At 36.5% G+C, this 24,044-nt stretch overlaps 2 protein-coding genes across 5 annotated transcripts in view; one reads left to right on the plus strand and one right to left on the minus strand.

The window, feature by feature from the left end:
- The first annotated feature begins 746 nt into the window (after positions 1–746).
- On the plus strand, positions 747–18,022 carry znf518a (zinc finger protein 518A). Its single transcript, XM_079843624.1, has 3 exons — positions 747–1,035; positions 10,237–12,008; positions 17,148–18,022. The coding sequence occupies exons 2-3, from the start codon at positions 10,256–10,258 to the stop codon at positions 17,870–17,872; spliced, it is 2,478 nt and encodes an 825-aa protein (XP_079699750.1). The 5' UTR covers positions 747–1,035; positions 10,237–10,255; the 3' UTR covers positions 17,873–18,022.
- Positions 18,023–23,467: 5,445 nt separating this feature from the next.
- The window catches only part of blnk (B cell linker), a 56,062-nt gene continuing 55,485 nt past the window's right edge, over positions 23,468–24,044 (minus strand). For 3 of the 4 annotated variants that reach the window (XM_079843627.1, XM_079843626.1, XM_079843628.1), the window contains one exon: positions 23,468–24,033. In XM_079843627.1, the coding sequence (XP_079699753.1) occupies positions 23,917–24,033 (117 nt within the window). In that variant the 3' untranslated portion in view covers positions 23,468–23,916. The remainder of the gene's footprint in view (positions 24,034–24,044) is intronic. The other variant, XM_079843629.1, reaches the window with a different exon arrangement.

The raw sequence follows: 24,044 nt of genomic DNA on the forward strand, positions 1-24,044 counted from the left end.
TTTATTTATTTATTTTTCTCTACACTTTTAAGCAAATTTATACAAACTAAAATTAAGCAAATATTTTGATTTACTTATTTGAATTGTATATTTATTTTTGTACGTTACCTTAACATTTAATCACTTATTTATTTATTTTAATCTTATTTATTTATACATTTTTATTTATCCTATTTTATTTATGTACTTAATCTAATATATATTACCATTTAATAATTTATTTATTTTAATCGAATTTGTTTATTTATTTATTTATTTTTCTCTACACTTTTAAGCACATTTATACATAATAAATTAAGCAAATGTATTTATTTACTTATTTTAATATTTATTTTTGTACATATTTGATATGTTAACTTAACATTTAATCACTTATTTACATATATTAATCTTATTTATTTATTTATTTACAGTAGTTTTTCTCTAGACCCCCGGCCCTCCTCTGCGGCCCCGGAGCCCAGTTTGAAAAGCCCTGATCTAAGCAAAGAAATTCTCATGACCTTTCCATTGTAAAAAAAGCCTTTTCAAGGACTGGAAATCACAATGTTTTGTTTAACAAGCCACTCTCACTGACCTAAAATTGAAAATATAGATCATAAATAAAGTAAAGCTATGAATGTCTACAGTGTTATAATGCATGCATTGCTATGTGTGTAAGGGAGCATGTAATAAGCAGGCCAGTGTATAAGTGAGTGTGTGTGTGGCTCTATATGGCGGTTATAAGCAGTGCTGAATGATGTGTTGTTGAAAGAGGAAGCGCATGCTGTCTAAATACGGCTGTGCTATTCTCTGCACAGCCTCATATCTCATGCATGCACGAATGAAAGGAAAACTTGTTTCACAAAAACGAATCAGTGATTAATCGGGGGTAAAAATGCATGCAATTTAGACAATGCAATTAGACGTGAGTGTGATGTGGCACGCAGGTAATCCATTCTTGTCACGGGCTTGAGCTGCTTTTGTCCCCGGATTGAACTGTCATGGCTGCCGTGCGCTGTTGACTGATTCTGGTTGGACGGGAGGCGGAAAAGCGCTGTAAGTCTGACCACCTTCGACACTTTTACATGCACTTATACGCGTTTTCTCAGATGCGCTACGCGAACGCTGACTTCGAAGAAGAGTTGAAGTTTTAGAAGTGGGAATGTAATGTCGCGCGCGCGGATGGCATGACACACATAGCACTTTCAAACATGTTTGTCGGGCAACTTTACATAAGCCGGACTGCATAGTTGCTAGAGTGAACTGCTATTTGCAACGCGTTTGAGATTGCATCGCATTAAGTATGATCTAAAACCTTTTAAAACTTTATTACACGTTCATTGCATGGTGACACGGGGGAATTAGGCAACTGAACCACAGGTGCAAACTGATTATAATTCGACTTGTGCATGCTTTGTACGTCTCATTTCTTACATTTGATGTCTTTTTATTCATGCATATGTGTATATGAAGACAGGAAGTATAATATATGGTATCACCATAGTGCATGTCCAAAAAACACATGATGCACAAGCATTACATTGGTTTTAAACTCACCTTAAACCAGAAAATCATTCATGTTAAGGAATAGGCGAATAGTAAACACGATATGTGTGTAATAAATAAGAAGTGAAAATGCACTATAACGATACCATGTTTAAAAATCATCAAACTGATTATAATTGTGCGTGCTCATAAGTACGTGCTCCTTGATTCATTTCTTCCATTTTAAGTCTTTTGTTTTTACATGGGTCAGTATGCATGTGTTTAAAACTATGCTTACAAAACAGTACAGTACTAAAAGTCAAGTGTGTTTCACAGATACCTTGATATTACCATGGTAGGTACACCTGGTATTTGTTACACACGATGCATAAGCATTACATTGGTTTCAAACTCACCTTAAACCAGAAAATTATTACTGTTAAGGAATAGGCTAATAGTAAACAGCGATATATGTGTATATACTATGTAATAAATAATGATGCCATGTTCAAAAATCAGTACATAGTACTGAACACACACACATGGGGTAATTCAAACATGCTGAATTGTAATTAATGTGTTGTAGTCTGGTTTAAAGTGAAGGAAGACATCAACGTTCGTGAACATGATGTGTAATTACTGTATGTGACAGTGATGTGTGTGTGGCAAGCTCATGGATTTTGACGCTAGTTAGTTATTAGATCGTTTACACAATATTGCACATCATGCATTACGATAATTACTCAAAATTACAAGTGTAAATGTAATAAATGAGCATTATTTACAACACGTCACATATGCTACCGTTCAAAAGTCTGGGATCGGTAAGATGTGTTTTTTTTAAAGATGTCTCTTCTGCTCAAATCAAAAATACAGTAATATTGTGAAATATTTAGGGCTGCACAATATATCGAAATGTCGCAAATGTACATATTGCAAGGGCACGCAATATCTGAATGATTTTAATAGGCTGCTTCAACATTGTGAAAATTGTACATTTTAGGTCGACGCATACAGCAGAGAATAGACTGAGCACATGACTGTTACTTGCTTGACGTTAAAAAGAGTTATTAAACGAGTTATTAAACAACTCCTTGCAGTCTCACGCTGTCTGACACACACACACACACACCGAAAAGTGCGCACAAGCCATTCTTCTTTTCGTGTCTTGTTACACACTCAAACTGTCAAATACACACACAGTTATGTCAAAATGGCTGTCTTGATGAGTATTCATGTAAACACAGTCGGCTATGCTTTCATTTCTTTAAAAAAGAAAACGAATGGGTGTCAATAGGATCCGTGCATTAGCTCTTAAAGTGACAGCCTGCTAATACAGTAAACCTGCTAATACAGTAAACCTGCCGCTGTCAGTCAAACAACAAAAGAAAAAGAGAAAATCACTCAGTGCTCTTGGCTGAATAATAATTTGTAGCTTTATTATGTATCAGTGTATATTTCATTAATGTGAAGACTACTGTTTTTAGTTCTAATTTTTAAAGGGTTAGTTCACCCAAAAATGAAAATTCTGTCATTAATGACTTCCCCTCATGTCGTTGGACACCCGTCAGACCTCCGTTCATCTTCAGACACAAATGAAGATATTTTAGTGTAAATCTGATGCTCTGAAAGGCCTCCATTGGCTCAACTTTACACTCTCAAGACCCTTAAAAGACACTAAAGACGTCGTTACAAAGTCCATCTCACTACAGTGGTTCTACAATAACTTTATGAATCGGCGACAATAGTTTTTGTGCGCAAAAAAACCCTAAATAACGACTTATAGTGATGACGATTTCAAAACACGGCCTCATGAAGCTTCGAAGCGTTATGAATCAGTGAGTCGAATGATGATTCGGATCGCGTGTCAAACCGCCAAACTGCTGAAATTTGGCGATTCAAACGGCTGAATCGACTCACTGATTCATAACGCTTCGAAGCTTCATGAGGCCGTGTTTTGAAATCGTCATCACTATGTAAGTCGTTATTTAGGGTTTTTTTGCGCACAAAAACTATTGTCGCCGATTCATAAAGTTATTGCAGAGCCACTGTAGTGAGATGGACTTTGTAACGACGTCTTTAGTGCCTTTTAAGGGTCTTGAGAGTGAACCGTGCATTGAGCCAATGGAGGCCTTTCAGAGCCATCAGATTTACACTAAAATATCTTCATTTCTGTTCCGAAGATGAACGGAGGTCTTACGTTTGTCGAACGACATGAGGGTAAGAAATTAATGACAGAATTTCTGTCTTTCTTTCCCCCTGAAAGAATGTGAAACACATAAATGATATAATATAAATAATTTTTTTAATAGAATTTAAAGGGTTAGTTCACCCAAAAATGAAAATTCTGTCATTAATTACTCACCCTCATGTCGTTCGACACCCGTAAGACCTCCGTTCATCTTCAGACACAAATGAAGATATTTTAGTGTAAAGCTGATGCTGAGAAAGGCTTCAGACAGGCCTCCATTGGCATTCAGTACATTTACACTCTCAAGACCCATAAAAGGCACTTAAAACGTCGTTACAAAGTCCATCTCACCACAGTGGCTCTACAATAATTTTACAGTGCGACGACAATAGTTTTTGTGCGCAAAAAAAAATCAAAATAACGCCTTTATCCAGCTTGTTCTTGTCTTCCGTGTGTGTCTCCACGACGCATGCGTGAGAATATGACGCAGATCCGGCGCTCGGACACATGACCCAGAAGCGATTTGTTTACAAGCAGAGGAATACGCGCGTGTCTAAGCTGTTGAATTCTACACTGATCGTGCTTTAGGTCTCGGCGTAGTTCTCAAAATGGGGCTAAAGTGTGCATTTCATGGATTCCCGAACGCTGGATCTGCATCATATTCTCGCGCATGCGTCGTGGAGGCACACACGGAAGACACGAACAAAAGGAATAAAGGTGTTATTTAGATTTTTTTTTGCGCACAAACACTATTGTCGTCACATTGTAAAATTATTGTAGAGCCACTGTGGTGAGATGGACTTTGTAACGACGTTTTAAGTGCCTTTTATGGGTCTTGAGAGTGTAAATGTACTGAATGCCAATGGAGGCCTATCTGAAGCCTTTCTCAGCATCAGCTTTACACTAAAATATCTTCATTTGTGTTCCGAAGATGAACGGAGGTCTTACAGGTGTCGAACGACATGAGGGTGAGGAATTAATGACAGAATTTTCATTTTTGGGTGAACTAACCCTTTAAATAGATTTTACACACTTAAAGCAACATCATATCGCATATCGAATATCGCATTATTTAACAAGGATATCGCACATAGCATTTTTCTTCAATATCGCACAGCCCTAGAAATATTATTACAATTTAAAATAATTATTTTCTATTTTAATATACAAATATTATGCTTTTTCAGCATTGATAATAATCATAAATGTGTCTTGAACATCAAATCCTCATATGAGAATGATTAGTGAAGGATCATGTGACACTAAAGACTGGAGTAATGATGATAAATAAATTACACTTTACTATATATTCACATAGAGAACAGATGCTTTACATTGGAATAATATTTCACAATATTTTTGTTTGCTGACTTTTTTGTGGAATGGTAATGTGTATCCCACGCTCAGATACTGCAACCTGAACCATTGGTGAAAATATAATGACATTGGTTATTGAAGGGATAGTTCACCCAAAAATGAAAATGACCCTGTGATTTACTCTCCCTCAAGCCATCCTATGAGTTTATGAGTTTCTTCTTTCAGACAAACACAATCGGGGTTATATTATAAAATGCTTTATAATGGCAGTGAATTGGGGGGTCGAGATTTTGAAGTCTAAAGTTAGTGCATCCGTCCATCATAAAACTAATCCTCACGGCTCCAGGGGGCCTTCTGAAGTGAAGCCATGCGTTTGTGAAAGATAAATATCCATATTTAAACCTGTATCAACTAAAATAACTAGCTTCTGACAGACGGCCGTACACATCGATTTACGGTGAAAGAGTGACCCCTGACCTGACGCATGATGTATTGATGAATGCGGAAGCACAGAGGATAGAGCAAAACAAAACACAGATCACAAATTAGTCTAAAACGAGAATATTTATTAGAGAAATGTCGGAGGATTTCGATATAATAGAAAAGGGGCTTGAGTTTGTTGCCCAGCCCTATTTGTTTGACCCGCGAGAGGCGTTAAAGCTTACGCTACGTCATAGATCGCGTCAGGTGTTACTCTTGCGTAGGCCGTGTGTCGGAAGCTAGTTATTTTAGTTTATAAAGTTTTAAATATGGATGTTTTTCTTACACAAACGCATGGCTTCGCTTCAGAAGGCCTTTATTAACCCCCCGAGCCGTGTGGAGTATTTTTATGATGGATGGATGCACTTTTTTGGATTTCAAAATCTCAACTCCCATTCACTGCCATTATAAAGCTTGAAAGAGCCAGGATATGTTTTAATATAACTCAGATTGTATTAGTCTGTAAGAAGAATGTCATATACACCTAGGATGGCTTGAGGGTTAGTAAATCATGGGATCATTTTCATTTTTGGGTGAACTTTCCTTTTAAGTATGATGTTACACTTTTTGGCTGATCTGAACACATGGTCTGAAGCCTGAAGTTTGGGCGTGTCCGAATCCACTTTTGCTAGTTTAACGACGGAAAAAACGTTTGGCGCTCCAGGCTCATGGTCCAAAAGGGTTGTCCCTCGTCTCTTAAAGGGTTAGTTCACCCAAAAATGAAAATACTGTCATTAATTACTTACCCTCATGCGGTTTGACACCCGTTAGACCTCCGTTCATCTTCAGACACAAATGAAGATATTTTAGTGTAAATCCAATGGCTCAGAAAGTCCTCCATTGGCACAATATGAGATGGCGGTCCAGTGGGTTAAACCTAGTGATGCACCGATCATGATTTTACATGGCCGATTCCGATACCGATTTTTTTCAAGAAAACTGTCCGATACCGATTTCCGTGTTTTTTTTTTTTTTTACACAATAAAAGAATGAAAGTATATATGAACAAGATGTTTATTTGGTATTTAACAGGCTAAATTGGATTTGGCTAATGAAAACAAGTCCGCAATCTGAAATTAATGGGAAATTGAATTGGAAATGAAAAGGCTGAAAGGTGAAATTAAAGGCAACAACTGCATATTCTGCAATCCAAACAAAGGTGTAACTTAAATCAGCATTTGTTTTTAAATTCAGTGTAAAGAAAAAAAGTCTTTACTAGTGAAATTAAATAAAACCAAAGTATATAATTGTTCCAAAATGTTAAATCAAATAATGTTTAGTGCAACGAAAAAAACTAAGATGCTACAGCAGGTGCTTTTTAAATCAAATTAAGTCAATGTAATTTTAAAATAAAAATTATCATCCTATACAGAACTGATAGTATTTCATTTCTAAAGTGCAGCATGTTCTTCTTTAGGCTACAAAAATAAGTATTTCGGCTTTGTCACAAGTTAGTCTGTTTCGTTCTCATCCGATCCAACTCGTGAGAAGCTGAGCTGAACAAACGCTCACTAGCAGGGCGGAGAGGTAAGCTCGCGCAACTTCAGCTCGCGCAACTTCAGCTCGCGCAACTTCAGCTCGCGCAGGAAAGCGGCTCTTCATTCCCTTCAGCGTATCTCCTTCCCTCAGTTCTCCAGGTTCCGTTTGTAACACACAAGTGAAATGTTCGCGAATGATTGCAATATAGGCGTATGTGCACGCGGGCGCACTTCCGGAAAAATCGGCAGAAAAATACAAAGAAAACCGGCCGGTTGCCGATCGCCCGCTAGAAGCAAAAACCATCAACGTCAACAAAACCTCCCATTCCGATTTATGGCCGGTCAACCGGTGCATCCCACCACTGAACTGATATGCAGAATGTTGCTGGTTTGATCCCAGTGGTCACCACCAGTGTGTCCTTGAGCAAGACACTTTACTCCATGTTGCTCCAGGGGGATTGTCCCTGTGAAAAGGGGACTGTAAGTCGCTTTGGATAAAAGTGTCTGCCAAATGCATAAATATAAATATACAATTCACTGTACACTCTCAAGACCCATTAAGGGCACTAAAGACGTTGTTACAAAGTCCATCTCACTACAGTGGTTCTACAATAGCTTTATGAAGCGACGAGAATAGTTTTTGTGAATCAGTGAGTTATGAATCAGTGAGTCGATTCAGCGGTTTGGATCCGAATCATGATTCGACTCGCTGATTCATAACGCTTTGAAGCTTCATGATGCCGTGTTTTGAAATCGTCATCACTATGTAAGTCGTTATTTAGGGTTTTTTTGCGCACTAAAACTATTCTAGTCGCTTCATAAAGTTATTATAGAGCGCTGTAGTGAGATGGACTTTGTAACGACGTCTTTAGTGCCTTTTAAGGGTCTTGAGAGTGAACCGTGCCATTGTGCCAATGGAGGCCTTTCAGAGCCATCAGATTTACACTAAAATATCTTCATTTGTGTCTGAAGATGAACGGAGATCTGACGGGTGTCCAACGACATGAGGGGAAGTCATTAATGACAGAATTTACATTTTTGGGTGAACTAACCCTTTAATGAGTCACGAGTGTGTTTTCGGCGTAATGTGCAATAAACCAATCAGAGTCTCATCTCCCATTCCCTTTAAAAGCCAGTTGTGCTCGAGCCATGGCGGATTCACTATTTACATGAGGAAAGACTGAACGCTTCTCCAGAGGAATCCTTTTAATTGTAATATTTAAAAATGTGTGTGTGTGCTGCGCGTCCTTGTGTGTGTGATATAAGCAGTGTACGTGTGTACAGTGGTCTTCGCTATTTTTTTCGGGAGAGCCACACTGATAGGATAAAATCAATAGGAGAGCCACTTTTACTGCAAAGTATCAAAAGTTACATCCAGTCATAAATATCATGTGTGCTTATCAGTCTGTCATCCCTGAACATACAATATGCTATGCAATAAATACAAAAGGTAGATAGATAGTGGGTATGCATAATATATTTTTAATGAAAACTTTCCTTATTCACACATTTTTTCTGTTTAAAACACGCTTTTAATATATTTTATAATGGAATAATTTCACCAAATTAATGTAGAAAAAACAAAGACAGTATATTTTAAATATTTGTTCAATGGCATCTTTCAAGGCCAGTATCACTGATACTAATACTAATACTGATGTCTCTATGAAATAGACCCTCCCCTCATTTTAAACATTAATTATAGCCATTCAACATTACAGTGTAATTGAAGGCTTTTGAACATTTATTAGGCTTCAACCTTCATTAGTAGTTAGTGCTGCTGTGACTTTGACATGATGCGGATCTGGCGCGCTGTCACGCGCATCCTCACAACTCTTTAAGTTCATCTAAGACATTATTTAACTAATTTAAAACTCCTCTTATACTCGACAAAACGGATATTTAGTCATAATTCTGTGTGTTATAGTGTGTTCAAGAGCTAAAGAGAACTGGATTCTGGCGCGCTGTCTGTGCTCATGATGCTGGCGCGTAACCCACACCACTAATCCTAGTTGACTAAAGCCCTATTCGCACGGGATTAGTATTATGTGGGGACCTCGTGTGATTTAGAAATTACTCCCCACATCTGAATTTTGCGTGGCGCATTCGCACGGGATAAGCAAAGCCTGTGATTTTACTCGAATTTACTGACTTATCTCCCGGAAATGATGTCAAGACTTGTAAATGTTTTTTCGTTATAGATATAGCTGTATGAAATTATAAACAGTCGTATCGATATCATTTTGATTGTTTTATAGTAATACAAATAATTTAGTTCAGTTAGAGAACAGACGCTACAATTAAAAACTTAAAAGGCACTAAAGACGTCGTTACAAAGTCCATCTCACTACAGTGGTTCTACAATAACTTTATGAATCGGCGAGAATAGTTTTTGTGCGCAAAAAAACCCTAAATAACGACTTATATAGTGATGACGATTTCAAAACACTGCATCATGAAGCTTCGAAGCGTTATGAATCAGTGAGTCGAATCATGATTCGGATCGCGTGTCAAACCGCCAAACTGCTGAAATTTGCAGATTCAAACTGCTGAATCGACTCACTGATTCATAACGCTTCGAAGCTTCATGAGGCCGTGTTTTGAAATCGTCATCACTATATAAGTCGTTATTTAGGTTTTTTTTGCATGTTTCATCCGTACGCCACTTCTGACGCAAATCCTACGCAAAGTTTTATAAATGAGGCCCCTGGTCTGAACACCAGGTGTGTTCAGGAGCATTGTTGAAGCATTGCTTTTGTGTGGAACTGAAAACGACTGTGCCATTGACCAACACAAACCTGCTCTAAAGTCAATAGAGCAGTATTTCTTGTGTTATTTAATGAGTGTGTTAGTAATAGTGCTGTCAAAATGTCTGAAAAGCTCAATTCGAAATTCTTTCTTAAATATTAGCAAAATTCGAATTATATTCGAATTCTAGTCAAGTCAAGTCAACTTTATTTATAGCACTTTTAACAATGCAGATAGTTTCAAAGCAGCTTTACAGTGTTAAACAGGAAAATAATGCAGCATAATTTTATTCAGCCCTCTAGCCATTCTGGAGAAAACGGTTATGTCATCAGTTCATTTCAATTATCATACAGTGACAGTGTGGGCTTTAGATCAATAATTAGTTGAGTAATTTAGCTTATATGGTTAATTTAGTTTATTAATTAGATTTATTTCGATGTTTAGTTGAAAAATTTAGTGTCCCCAACTGAGCAAGCCAAGCCAGAGGTGTCCTAAATGTTGGTTGTTGAATTTTAAGCATGATCTATCTAAATGTTACATTGTTCTTGTCTTGTATAGGGCTCTGTACATCCAAAAAATGAACGGGGTCAACGCCAAGCCTGACGCTCAGGTTGGGAATGAAGAGAGGGGCATTTGGCACAAACGCCTGCGTCTCAGGAAGTCCTCCTTTTCATTCCCCGCTGAACAAAACACTGTGAAAGAGGATGAGAACGTCACGCCACACGGAGATCAAGAACCCAAGAAGTCCAAGAAACGACATGTGAACGCCTTCATCTGCTCCGCGTGCAACGACGGCATCTCCTTTACACCCGGCGAATTAATGAAGCATTTTAAGATCGTCCACGGAGGCGAAGGAAGCCCACCGATGTTCCCGTGCGACGCGTGCGGTTTCTCCACGCCGGTGTTCGCCACGCTCCAGCTCCACCGGATGCATCACGAGGACTGTTTGTTCACTTGTGAGATTTGCAATGATAACGTCCAGCAAACGCTTCCCCAACTAACCAAACATTGTCAAACTCACCATTCTCTGAATGGGCAATACTACTGTCCAAAATGCGAACTCTCCATCCAGGAGATGGAGCAGTTTATATGCCACTCGTGTTCGGGGCCAATCACGAGCGATCATGACGAAAGCATTAATTTGAGGGCGGCACAGAAAAACAATCTCCTAAAGCACATGGCAGATGCATGTCGCCAAAGGTGGAGCCGAAGAAATTGGTGGAGAAAGCGGGCATCTCCATGCAAGCAAGACAATAACCCGTCCCAAGAATTCAAACCAGAACCCCAATGGGCATCCCAATTATTACCATTATCCACCCCTGGACTACTAGACAACCAAGGCATGTTGTTAGACCCAGAGAAGACCTTAGAGGAAACACAGCAGTTTCTTGAAAGGACGGTTAGTGGTGCTAATAAGTGGCCTAAATCGCTCAAAAGCGAGCATGATCCGACTACACAACCGAATGCAAAGCAACGTAACGCGCCACACCCAGGGAAAGATAAGCTAACCGGACTCATGGAGAAGAACAATATATCAGTTCCCCCAGATTGCACTACAAAGGTGGTCGGGTTCAAGATGGTGGACGGCAGAAAGCATCTAGTTCTCAAAGTCATTCCGTCAAACAAGCAAGACATTTCGACCCGCACTGTGAAACCAACACAAGAGTCCAATGACGTTAAAGCCTCAGGAAACCGTTCTCATGCTCAGGTGACATCCAGAAGCTCTCCGTCCCAAAGAACGATGGAAGGAGCTCAGAGGGATTTTTTGACCTCAGTGGTTGAAAGGATAAAAAGCCAACAAGAGGATGGCTGCAACGATCAGGAACCGATTGAGTGCAATACAGCCATTAATCGCAACACCTTCGATATGCATGCAAAGAGAGCGAAAGCCCTCAGCGAATCAGAGGAGAACCTCACCGCTTGCCAAGGGGATTCGGGCTGTCACAGCGATCTGACCTCGGATACCGGCTCTTTGGAAGAGCGATGCATTTCACGACTGGATCCAAACCTTCATTCAAACGCTGATTCGTGCTCCGTCTCAGGGTTTGATTGCGTTAGTCCATCCTCTAGATCTCCCCTGAAGTCTTTGTGTCATTTTCAAAGTGAAGATGAGGGCCTGTTATTCCACAGTCGTGCCGACGAGCGCACAAACAACACGGACCCCAGAGATGCTGTGGTCCCGGTAGGTCAGCAAGAGTGTGAGAGGGAAACCTGCGGCGCTCCAGACCTGTGTCAGACGGCGGATGAGCTGCCTTTGACAACAGTCAGACATTTGCTGGATGAAGAGAGAGTGGATCAGACGTTATCATCACATTTAACAAGCACTGCAGGTAAGCAATCAGCTGGGATAAAGTGTGTTTTAACATTTGAGGACATTTTACAAATCTTAAAATGCAATGGAAATGTCTTTTTTTGTGTGCTTGTTATACTCGACTGAAATATTTGATTGGCTTTGGAGTAAAAAAAAAAAGTAATGCCATGGCGTGTAGAGTAAGACTATCATTTAAGACTTTCGTAAAACCTTGGGCTGCATGTTGAATGTGGCGTCATGGAAAAGCCTTCAGGGGATGTTCATACAAAACATTGAAATCTTTCCTGGAGACGTGGTTTAGCTCATGCATAGATATCTAAACATGGATACTGCATGCTTTATTGAAGTCGTGCGCCATATTGGAACAGTCAAAGCTGGTCTGTGAACACTTTGACTGTGCAAAGCTAGTTATTCACGTGTATGAACATCTGATTTAATTTCATGAATGTTAGATAGTTCTACATATGGTGCATTAAATATAATGGTTAAAACTCTGATAAATATTATTAATCAACAGAGATCCCTACCATAGATATCATATCACAGAATATTAAAATATTTTAAAAATTAAGACATTTTTTAATGTTTTTGAAAAAATTTAATGTGAAAAATTAACTAATTTTTTAGGTATTTACGATATAATAATTCAATCTTATAAATATTATTAATCATCAGAGATCCCTACCATAGATATCATATCACAGAATATTAAAATACTTAAAAAATTAAGACATTTTTTAGGTTTTTAAAATAATTTAATTTGAAAAATTAACAAATTTTTTAGGTATTTAAGATATAATAATTCAATTTTATAAATATTATTAATCATCAGAGAACCCTACCATAGATATCATATCACAGAATATTAAAATACTTAAAAAATTAAGACATTTTTTAGGTTTTAAAAAAAATGTAATTTGAAAAATTAACTAATTCTTTTAGGTATTTACGATTTAATAATTCAATCTTATAAATATTATTAATCATCAGAGAACCCTACCATAGATATCATATCACAGAAAATTAAAATACTTAAAAAATTAAGACATTTTTTAGGTTTTTAAAATAATTTAATTTGAAAAATTAACAAATTTTTTAGGTATTTAAGATATAATAATTCAATTTTATAAATATTATTAATCATCAGAGAACCCTACCATAGATATCATATCACAGAATATTAAAATACTTAAAAAATTAAGACATTTTTTAGGTTTTAAAAAAAATGTAATTTGAAAAATTAACTAATTCTTTTAGGTATTTACGATTTAATAATTCAATCTTATAAATATTATTAATCATCAGAGAACCCTACCATAGATATCATATCACAGAAAATTAAAATACTTAAAAAATTAAGACATTTTTTAGGTTTTTAAAATAATTTAATTTGAAAAATTAACAAATTTTTTAGGTATTTAAGATATAATAATTCAATCTTATAAATATTATTAATCATCAGAGAACCCTACCATAGATATCATATCACAGAAAATTAAAATACTTAAAAAATTAAGACATTTTTTAGGTTTTAAAAAAAAATTATTTGAAAAATTAACAATTTTTTTAGGTATTTAAGATATAATAATTCAATCTTATAAATATTATTAATCATCATCAGTGTTGGGGGTAACGCATTACAAGTAACTTGTTATTGTAGTTCTGGACTAAATATGAGCATTTATTCATCTCACTTGCACAATAAAGATTCTGAATAAAATCAGTCAAATGCAAAATCAGAGTACTATGCAAACCTCCAATAATTAAATGTTAACTATTTTTATGCATAACCTACCTTTTATATTTAATTTACCAATGTCTTGCTGCTGACCTTTGATGATGAAAATTACTAGATTTTTTGTTTTTATTGGTAAAACTTTTTCCTCCTGCATCCTATTCTCCCATTATCCAGAATGGCAGCAGAGCTGCGCCCTCTACTGGTCATGCGTCAATTTGCATTTTTACCTCAGCCTGGGGCTTATTATTTCAATTTTGGTATGAAGAGGTCTTTACTGTTGCACAAAAATATAACTTTTTTGGTATAAACAAAAACAAAATCAAGCCCAGCCCAGGTGAGAAAAAGTAACGCAAAAGTAATGTAACGCATTACTTTACTTAAAAAGTAACTAAGTAACTCAATTAGTTACTTTTTAAGGAAGTAACGCAATATTGTAATGCATTACTTTTCAAAGTAACTTTCCCCAACACTGATCATCATAGAACCCTACCATAGATATCATATCACAGAATATTAAGATATTCATCCATTCGACATAATTTGAAATATATTTATCAAAATGATCAAAACATTTTTTTTTCATAATTTCACAATGGTTAAAGCTCTTGTAAATATTATTAATAATTATAATAATCATCATAGAACCCTACCATAGATATCATATTATACAATATTAATGTTTCATCCTTTTGACATAATTTTAGTATTTTTTTTATGTATTTAAAATATGTTAAATCTTATAAATATTAATAATCATCAGAGAACCCAACCATAGATATCATATCACAGAATATTAAGGTTTTCATCCTTTTGACATAATTTGAAATATATTTATCTAAATTATTGACACATTTTTATGTATTTAAGATATACTAATTCAATCTTATAAATATTATTAATCATCAGAGAACCCTACCATAGATATCGTATTATAGAATATTAATGTTTTACCTTCTTTTGACATAATTTTAAAATATATTTATCAAAATGATCTAAAATATTTTGATGTATTTAAGATATAATGGTTAAATCTTATAAATATTATTAATCATCATAGAACCCTACCATATATATCATATTATAGAATATTAAAGTTTTCATCCTTTTGACATCATTTGAAATATATTTATAAACTTTTTTGTATATTTTTATGTATTTAATAATATTTATAAGAGCTTGAACCATTATATTTTAAATACACAAATTATACATAAATGTTTTGATAATTTTGATAAATATATTTCAAATGATATCATATGGAGGAAAACCTTAAAATTCTTTAATATGATATATGGTAGGATTTTCTGATGATTAATAATATTTATAAGAGCTTTATATTATTTATTATAAAGCCATTATATTATTAATCATCAAAGAAACCTACCAGAGATATCATATAATAGAATATTAAGGTTTTGACATCATTTTAAATATATTTATCAAAATTATCAAAACAGTTTTTTGTGTTTTTTTAATGTATTTACTGTATATTGTTCAGTAAACATCTTTCCAAACAGTCCATTGTTGCAAAGATTCAAAGCATTTAATGCATTATGTAAAATATAGTAATTATAGTAATTTTTCACCATGTATTTATAAAAATGATTGGCTTGGTAACCCTCTTTCAAAGCAATCTTTGCCACAAAGATTTAAAGCATTTAATGCAAGAATTAAAACCCCTTAACTGCCACCCCCCTTTTTGAGAATACACATGAAAATCCAAACTTAAAGGGCTGTAATTCAAGAATGCTTTGGAATATATACCTAAATTTGGCAGATCGGCAGATTATTGCTGAAGTGAAAGCAATTCAGAATATGAAAGTATGAAAACGTTATGGAAGTCTAAATTTACTGTAAATAAAAAATACTGTACTAAATATTTATATAAAATATATATTTTACAAAAATGTTTCAATCTAACATTACTATAAAATCAAAGCCATATGTCTAACCAAGTTGTGTTCCAAAATTGATATCACAAAAATTAAAGTCCCCATGAGATTTTGTTTAGGCGCTGTACCAAAAATAGCCACAGGGTGACATTGAAATTCCATTGATTATTTTTTTGATGCATTTTCCTGTCAAAATGTCACTTCCATCACAAAACGGTCACCAAATATGGAACCTTGAGACTCAGACCTTTCCGACGATATGTGTTTTGTCAAGATTAGAAAAGATTTTGATTATAAAGTAGTTCAAATAAATGTTGTAATATGAAACATGACACCGCCCACTAGGGGGAGGAGCCCGCCAGAAGAATTTAAAGTACCATTTCCATGTTTTCAAAACGGTTTTCACAGCATGAATTTTGAGTTTGTAAGCTTTCGAATGATACCTAATTTATGATTATTACTCAAATATATGATACAAAAAAGGCAATCAAAAAAAGAGCGCCAGGTGTCCCGCCTGCGGGATTTAGTTCACCCAAAAATGAAAATTCTGTCGTTAATTACTCACCCTCATGTCGTTCGACACCCGTCAGACCTCCGTTCATCTTCAGAACACAAATGAAGATATTTTAGTGTAAAGCTGATGCTGAGAAAGGCTTCAGATAGGCCTCCATTGGCATTCAGTACATTTACACTCACAAGACCCATAAAAGGCACTTAAAACATCATTACAAAGTCCATCTCACCACAGTGACTCTACAATAATTTTACGATGCGACGACAATAGTTTTTGTGCGCAAAAAAAAAATCAAAATAACACCTTTATCCAGCTTGTTCTTGTCTTCCGTGTGTGTCTCCACGACGCATGCGCGAGAATATGATGCAGATCCAGCGTTCGGACACATGACCCAGAAGAGATTTGTTTACAAGCAGAGGAAGACGCGCGTGTCTAAGCTGTTGAATTCTACATTGATCGTGCTTTAGGTCTCGGCGTAGTTCTCAAAATCGGGCTAAAGTGAGCATTTCATGGATTCCCGAACGCTGGCGCTACGTCAGATTCTCGCGCATGCGTCGTGGAGGCACACACGGAAGACAAGAACAAGTTGGATAAAGGTGTTATTTTGATTTTTTTCTGCGCACAAAAACTATTGTCGTCGCATCGTAAAATTATTGTAGAGCCACTGTGGTGAGATAGACTTTGTAACGACGTTTTAAGTGCCTTTTATGCGTCTTGTGAGTGTAAATGTACTGAATGCCAATGGAGGCCTATCTGAAGCCTTTCTCAGCATCAGCTTTACACTAAAATATCTTCATTTGTGTCTGAAGATGAACGAAGGTCTTACAGGTGTCGAACGAAATGAGGGTGAGTAATTAATGACAGAATTTTCATTTTTGGGTGAACTAACCCTTTAAGTTAAACAAGCTTTCCTTATTTTTCTCTAAATCAACATTTAATCTTTATCATTTTATTTGCACCAGTAATAGAATACATAAAACATTTAAAACCATAAATGCTCCATGTTTTCATCAGGCACAGACCAGCGATCTGATCCGGTCGACTCCAGCATCCTCTGTCCTGAAGACTCAAACTCCTCCACATCTGTACCAGCAGCAGCTGGAGGATCCAGGGATTCGAGCCGCCCTCTTGCATCACTGAACCGAAAGCGCATGGGAGAAGCGTCCCCGACGGACTCTCACACACCCGCCTTTATATCCCAGAAGCGTTCGACTCAGGCCTCTGAAGACGTCCATTGGCAACCGGTGGCGCGAGACGTCCCCGCAAGCCTTCGCCTGATTCCCCACAGCTCCTCGCAATCCGTTCGAATCCCGCGGGACGACCAGCCTGTTATAGTCCTCAACCATCCCGACTCTGACATTCCCGAGGTGACAAACATCATGAAAGTCGTCCACAAGCACAAAGGTGCCGTGCAACGGGTCGTACTGTCCCGTAAAACTCTCCGAGCTCTCTCCGCCTTCCAGAATAACCTCATGGCTAATTGCCACGCGTCCCACCGCAGGAGGGAAAGGCCGAATGGGACCGTTAAGGAAAGGTTCAGCTTGAAACTGAGGCTCAAACGGGTTTGTGGAAGAAAGTACACCGTGGTACCAACGGCATCGGAGAGCGTCGCGCTACAGCCGACGTTTAGATGCTGGTTTTGCGGCCGAGTTTTCAGAAACCAGGAAGCGTGGGTAGGACACGGACAAAGACATCTAATGGAGGCAACCCGAGGCTGGGACCAGCTCTTCAACAGATAGGACGATCACATTAGCCATTTTTAAGACGATAATCAGGGTTACTATGCAAATCTCAGGTCGGCAGAATAGTAATAATAACCCTTTTTGGGTGGCGATTTATATGATTGAATATTCACAAGCATTATTTATTTTGTTCCACAATGTGAAAAAAAAGCGCAGTGCATTATCTAATATAGTAATCAGACCAAATCCATCTCGCACGATACACTGTGAGATTATTGCAGGAGACCTCAGGTAACATTATTATATTCCACTAATAGAAACAAGTGTGTTGAACGAATAACTGAGCAGTTGTGTTTGATGCAAAAGACATTGCTTTGTCTTAATACTAGGGCTGTCAAAAGATTAATCGCGATTAATCGCATCCGAAATAAAAGTTTGTGTTTACATAATATATGTGTGTGTACTCTGTTAATTATTATCTATATATAAATACACACACATTCATGTATATATTTAAGAAATATTTGCATGTATATACATTTATATCTATAAAATATTTTTTTCTTAAATATATAAATGCTTGTGTGTGTATTTATATATAAATAATAATTAACAGAGTACACGCACACATATATTATGTAAACACAAACTTTTATTTTGTATGCGATTAATCGCGATTAATCTTTTGACAGCCCTACTTAATACTTTATTTAGCTTTCGAATTCGTGTTTATAAACTAGGGCATGTGTAGTTTAACCGCTTCCGTTTTGCTTTACTAATCAACGTTAATAAGTGACTGGAATGTTTACAGATTGTTGGAAATGACGTTCAGAGGTGCTTTGTTTGTCACATGGCCTGTATATATAGCATTAGTTTAAAGGAACACGCTGACTTTTTGGGACTTTAGCTTATTCACTGTATCCCCCAGAGTTAGATGCACACCATTCTCATCTCCGTGCCATAACTCTGTCTGACACACACACCGCTAGCCTAGCTTAGCACAAAGACTGGAGGTAAATGGCTCCAGCTTGCCTAGCTTAGCTCAAAGACTGGAGGTAAATGGCTCCAGCTAGCCTAGCTTAGCAGAAAGACTGGAGGTAAATGGCTCCAGCTTGCCTAGCTTAGCTCAAAGACTGGAGGTAAATGGCTCCAGCTAGCCTAGCTTAGCAGAAAGACTGGAGGTAAATGGCTCCAGCTAGCCTAGCTTAGCGCAAAGACTGGAGGTAAATGGCTCCAGCTAGCCTCGCTTAGCACAAAGACTGGAGGTAAATGGCTCCAGCTAGCCTAGCTTAGCACAAAGACTGGAGGTAAATGGCTCCAGCTAGCCTTTTGCTCAATAAGTGACAAAATAACGCCAACATTTTCCTATTTACATGTTGTGATGTGTGTAGTTACATCGTGTACTAAGATCGACAGAAAATGAAAAGTTATGATATGACTAGGAACTATTCTCTCATTCCTGCGTAATAATCAATGAACTTGATGAGTGCATGAGTGCAGCGGCGCAATGATATTACACAGCGCCTGAAAATAGTCCCCAGCGCTCCCTGTGTAAGCAGGTTGTCACGTTGTTTATGTTGACAGAAGTTAGCCTATTTTCAGACGCTGTGTAATATCATTGCGCTGCTGCACTTATGGTACAGCTCAAAGCTCTTGATTATTACGCAGTAATGAGAGTATAGTTCCTAGCCATATCATACATCTTTTAATTTTCTGTCGGTCTTAGTACACGATGTGACTATACACATCACAACATGTAAATCGGAAAATGTTGGCGTTATTTTGTCACTTATTGAGCAGTAGGCTAACTGGAGCCGTTTACCTCCAGTCTTTGTGCTAAGCTAGGCTAGCTGGAGCCATTTACCTCCAGTCTTTGTGCTAAGTTAGGCTAGCTGGAGCCGTTTACCTCCAGTCTTTGTGCTAAGCTAGGCTAGCTGTAGCCATTTACCTCCAGTCTTTGTGCTAAGCTAGGCTAGCTGGAGCCATTTCCTTCCAGTCTTTGTGCTAAGCTAGGCTAGCGGTGGGTGCATCAGACAGAGTATTGCACGGTGATGAGAATGGTGTGTATGGATCTAACTCTGGGGGATGTGGTGAATAAGATAAAGTCCCAAAAAGTCGGTGTGTTCCTTTAAATCTACACCTGTATGCAGACGCATATATGTAGCCCCGATGCATCACTGAAATTGTTTTGTATTTATGCTAATTGTCTTTATATTTATTTTTTCAGCGTGCAGTTGGGGTTTTAGTAAGGGTTTAATCAAAAAAGCTTAATTTATTTACCTTACATTTATCTTATTGTTAATATATTAGTAAAGAATCGTGTAAACTGTGATCTCGGTAGTAAAAAATTATTTTAGCCTCATTTATGAAGCCAAAGAATCAGTGTAATCTGATCAGAATATTAATTTCGTGACTAAAATGAGACCCTCGCTGACTTTTTTGATTGCACTGCAAAGTTTGAAGCACTTGCCAGTGGTGTTTATTTCCTTCTGAATATCATAAATGTCCCGCTGCAACATATGAAGATGTCTTTATTCCAGGTCTCTGATCCACTTGAAAACCAAAGAAACTGTGTGTGTGTGTGTGTTATGTTTGTGAACACTGGTGTAAGCACCAACAGCTGTGAATGACACCCTGTGTTGCTGTATTGTAGAAGTGCCTCCGTCACCCGAGACTCTAGAGCTGTCGGTAAATAAATATATATAATTATTTTGAAAATGTGTTTGTTTTTGTTTTGAGCCGAGGTAACTAGCTGTACTGTATAGTTTTGCACATCAAACTCTTGATGTACAGTATGTCAGTTTTTTTACAGTGCGGTGCACACTTGTATACTGGAGAAAAAAAATGATGATAATGAAATTTTAGTTAAATTTGAGTTAAAACCTCCCCTAGTTTCTTTTGAAGCCAATACGGAAGTGACTTAAGCCCTAATTTCGTGGGGTCGTAAGTATAGGGCTGTGCGATATTGAAGAAAAATGCGATATCCTTGTTAAATAATGCGATATTCGATATGCGATACGATATTGCTTTAAGAGTGTAAAATCTATTTCAATTATATTAAAACAATTATTTAAAAACTGAGAATGATACCATTTATGTGTTTCACATTCTTTCTGGGAAAAGAAAGCATCGCTACAACTTCTGAAAGTGACCAGCAGTGTTTTAGCAAAAATGAATGTCACAAATCTGACAATATAATTTTAACATCAATGTAAACAAACAAAAAATGTAATGCCAATATTTAAACAGCTTGAATGTTCGAGTGTGTAACAAGGCACGAAACAAAACAGAGAGACAGCTTGTGTGCGCGTTTCAGTGTGTGTGTCAGACAGCGCAAGACGGCAAGGAGTTGTTTTTCGCCAATATTGTGTTTAATAACTCTTTTTTATATCAAGCTAGTCACATAAGTAACAGTCATGTGCCCAGTTTATTCTCTACTATATGCATCGACCTAAAACGTAAAATTTTCACAATGTTGAAGCAGCCTATTAAAATCATTCAGATATTGCGTGCCCTTGCGATATGCATATCGCGATATGAACATTTGCGATATTTCGATAATTTCGAAATATTGTGCAGCAGTGATTTTATTGTAAGGTGACCAGATTTCTGAAATGGAAACCGGAGACATTTCCTATTTGAGTGGTCAAAAATCACTAAAATCTAATTTGTTATTATATTTCAATTAAAAAACTGAGAAAATACATATTTGAATGTTGTTGTGGGCTCTATATATTATTATTAACATTAATAATTATTATGATTTAGTTTGATTATTAGGATTTTTAGTCTGGATTTAATACAATTCAACGCACCCGCAAAAAAACAACAAATGAAAACAGTTATTGTAAATAACAAGCAGTTCAAAACAATATTATAAAATGACTAACAAAAACAACATAATTATGATCAATAAAACTGTTTACAAATATTGTAACATTTTATAATTTAATATTTTCATAGGTTTATACTATATAAATGACTTTTTTTTACTTCATGTTTTGTTGGGCTACTTTTGTGCTTGAAAATAATTCTTACTATCCTTAATTTGTCTTGTTATTTTGGATTTTAGGCTTATTTTAAGCAGAAAATATGTGTATTCTGCACATGTATTTGTTGCAAGTGTAATTGTTTAGTTTTTTTTTTTTATATTTATAGAATTCAGATGTGTGGTAATCACGGTGTTGTGATTGCGGAACTTTTGGGGAGCAAACAATCCCGCACTGTTGAGGCTCTGTTATAAAGCACATACAAACAGCATTACTTTAATTTAACGTGAATAGTTAGTATGTTACTATTGGTATGATATTTGACGATAATGGCGCTCTGCTCTCGGTTACGTTCATCATGAAGTAGAAGTGGCGCGCACGCGACCAAGTAGAATCAGCGTATCCCGAGTGTCCTGGCCCTAATATAACAATTTTCTATCCAGAGGGGGCATACTTTAAATGTATTGAAATTAATAAGGAATCTTTGAGTAAACTTCGAGTATCATTTGAGTATCTCCTTGCCGGGCCGAGTGTCCTGGTTTTTAAAATAACCAATTAAAATATGGTCACCCTATATTATAGTATGTTTTAGATGACATACCCTCCTGGGACCCAGGAATAGACTATTGTCCACTGTAGTGGACATTATATTTTAGTGACTTTCTCTGACATCATACATGTCACAGTCTGGATGTCCTGGAAAGAGCACATTCGGGGCTTTGCAGAGATACCAAATGTTTGGAGGTTTCACCAGGACAACAACTTCTTCTTGGTCTTTAAAAACGACTGACATTAATGTTTAGCCCTCTTTTGGAAATAAGATAATATTTTGTCATTATAATTTAAATCGGATTAATTAATTTTCAAATTGTATGTTATAAATCAACATCTCAGGAAAATGTTATGGGGTTTCTAATCAAAATATGACTTTCTGTTACAGAACAGGGCATTGATTTCATAAATGTCAGGACTTATGTTTATCAGGCATTTTGGAGACATTACAAGTGAATAGGGAAAGTCAATATTCCAATGAAATATTAGATATTATTATGAAAATGTTGCCAATTATTCCTCCCATTATTACACTTCTATTTTCCTTACATGTTGCACCAAGAACACATTAATATGCAAATTAGACGCCGTGGACAAATTCATTGTATTGAATGGGAAAACCCAAGTATGGCCATTTTATCCACATATTGCATAAAGTAAAATGGTATATCAATGAATTCCGTTATATCTTTTATAACATAGTTCAGAATCATCTTTAAACAAAGTTTGTTTTAAAAAAATCAGTGCAAAAAACAAATAAATTGCCTATACATGCAATTTCATGTCGTTGTATTTTTTGGTGTCGACTACAGAGGACATATCATAACATATGAATAAAATAGCATTTAAAAAAAAATGTTCCCCATTTGTTTTTATGCTCTAAACAATGTAATGACATGAACAAATAATACATACAAAACACTTTTTTTTCTGGGTCCCAGGAGGATATTTATGTTTTACTATATTATTATAGTATGTTTTAGATGACATAATCTTGCAAAATAGCTTGTATGCTCCAACGAATAGGCTATTTTTGCATTGGATCCACTCACGTGACTAGTCCACCTTATGTAAAATCATTTGAATTAACATAGTACACAACACAAGAACTTGAAGTAAAAAGATATTTATTTTTTACATCACACACCTTATACAAAGTAAAACAAAATGTTTATACAATGATACAAACTGTACCTTATTTGCGTATCTTCTTATATAGCTCTCTTCTTTGCTGTTGTATTTTAAAATGGCTGCTCTATGTAAACATGCGCAACACGGACGGACTTCTCCGCTTTTCGGCGCCGCGTCAAATTAAAAATACCGCGTTGTTTTGTTTCTGCTACGCTGCTGCTGCTGCTGCTGTTTTCGAACGCACGAGCGCGTGTTGCGCGCACGGCCCGTAACATGTCATTCACCAAAATAAGTTATTAAAGTAGCAGCAAGTAACCGCGAGTCCCAGCGTGGATGTGTTTCCATCATCTATTAAGGTAAGACGTGAAACTGTCACGCAGTTGTATGTCAGTACAGTTATATTTGTCTTCAGATTGAGCTGTTGTTGTTTCATGGCTTCACTGCATGTCTGAGTTTGGTGGAGTCTTTGGTGTTGCTCTGAGAGTCGACCAGCACTAGAGGATTCTTCTGGTGGTTCTCAATGATGTCAGAAACGCTGCTGAAACGCTAGAGAGGAA

The sequence above is a fragment of the Gobio gobio genome (assembly GCF_949357685.1).
Source record: "Gobio gobio genome assembly, chromosome: 18".
Lineage (NCBI taxonomy): Eukaryota > Metazoa > Chordata > Actinopteri > Cypriniformes > Gobionidae > Gobio > Gobio gobio.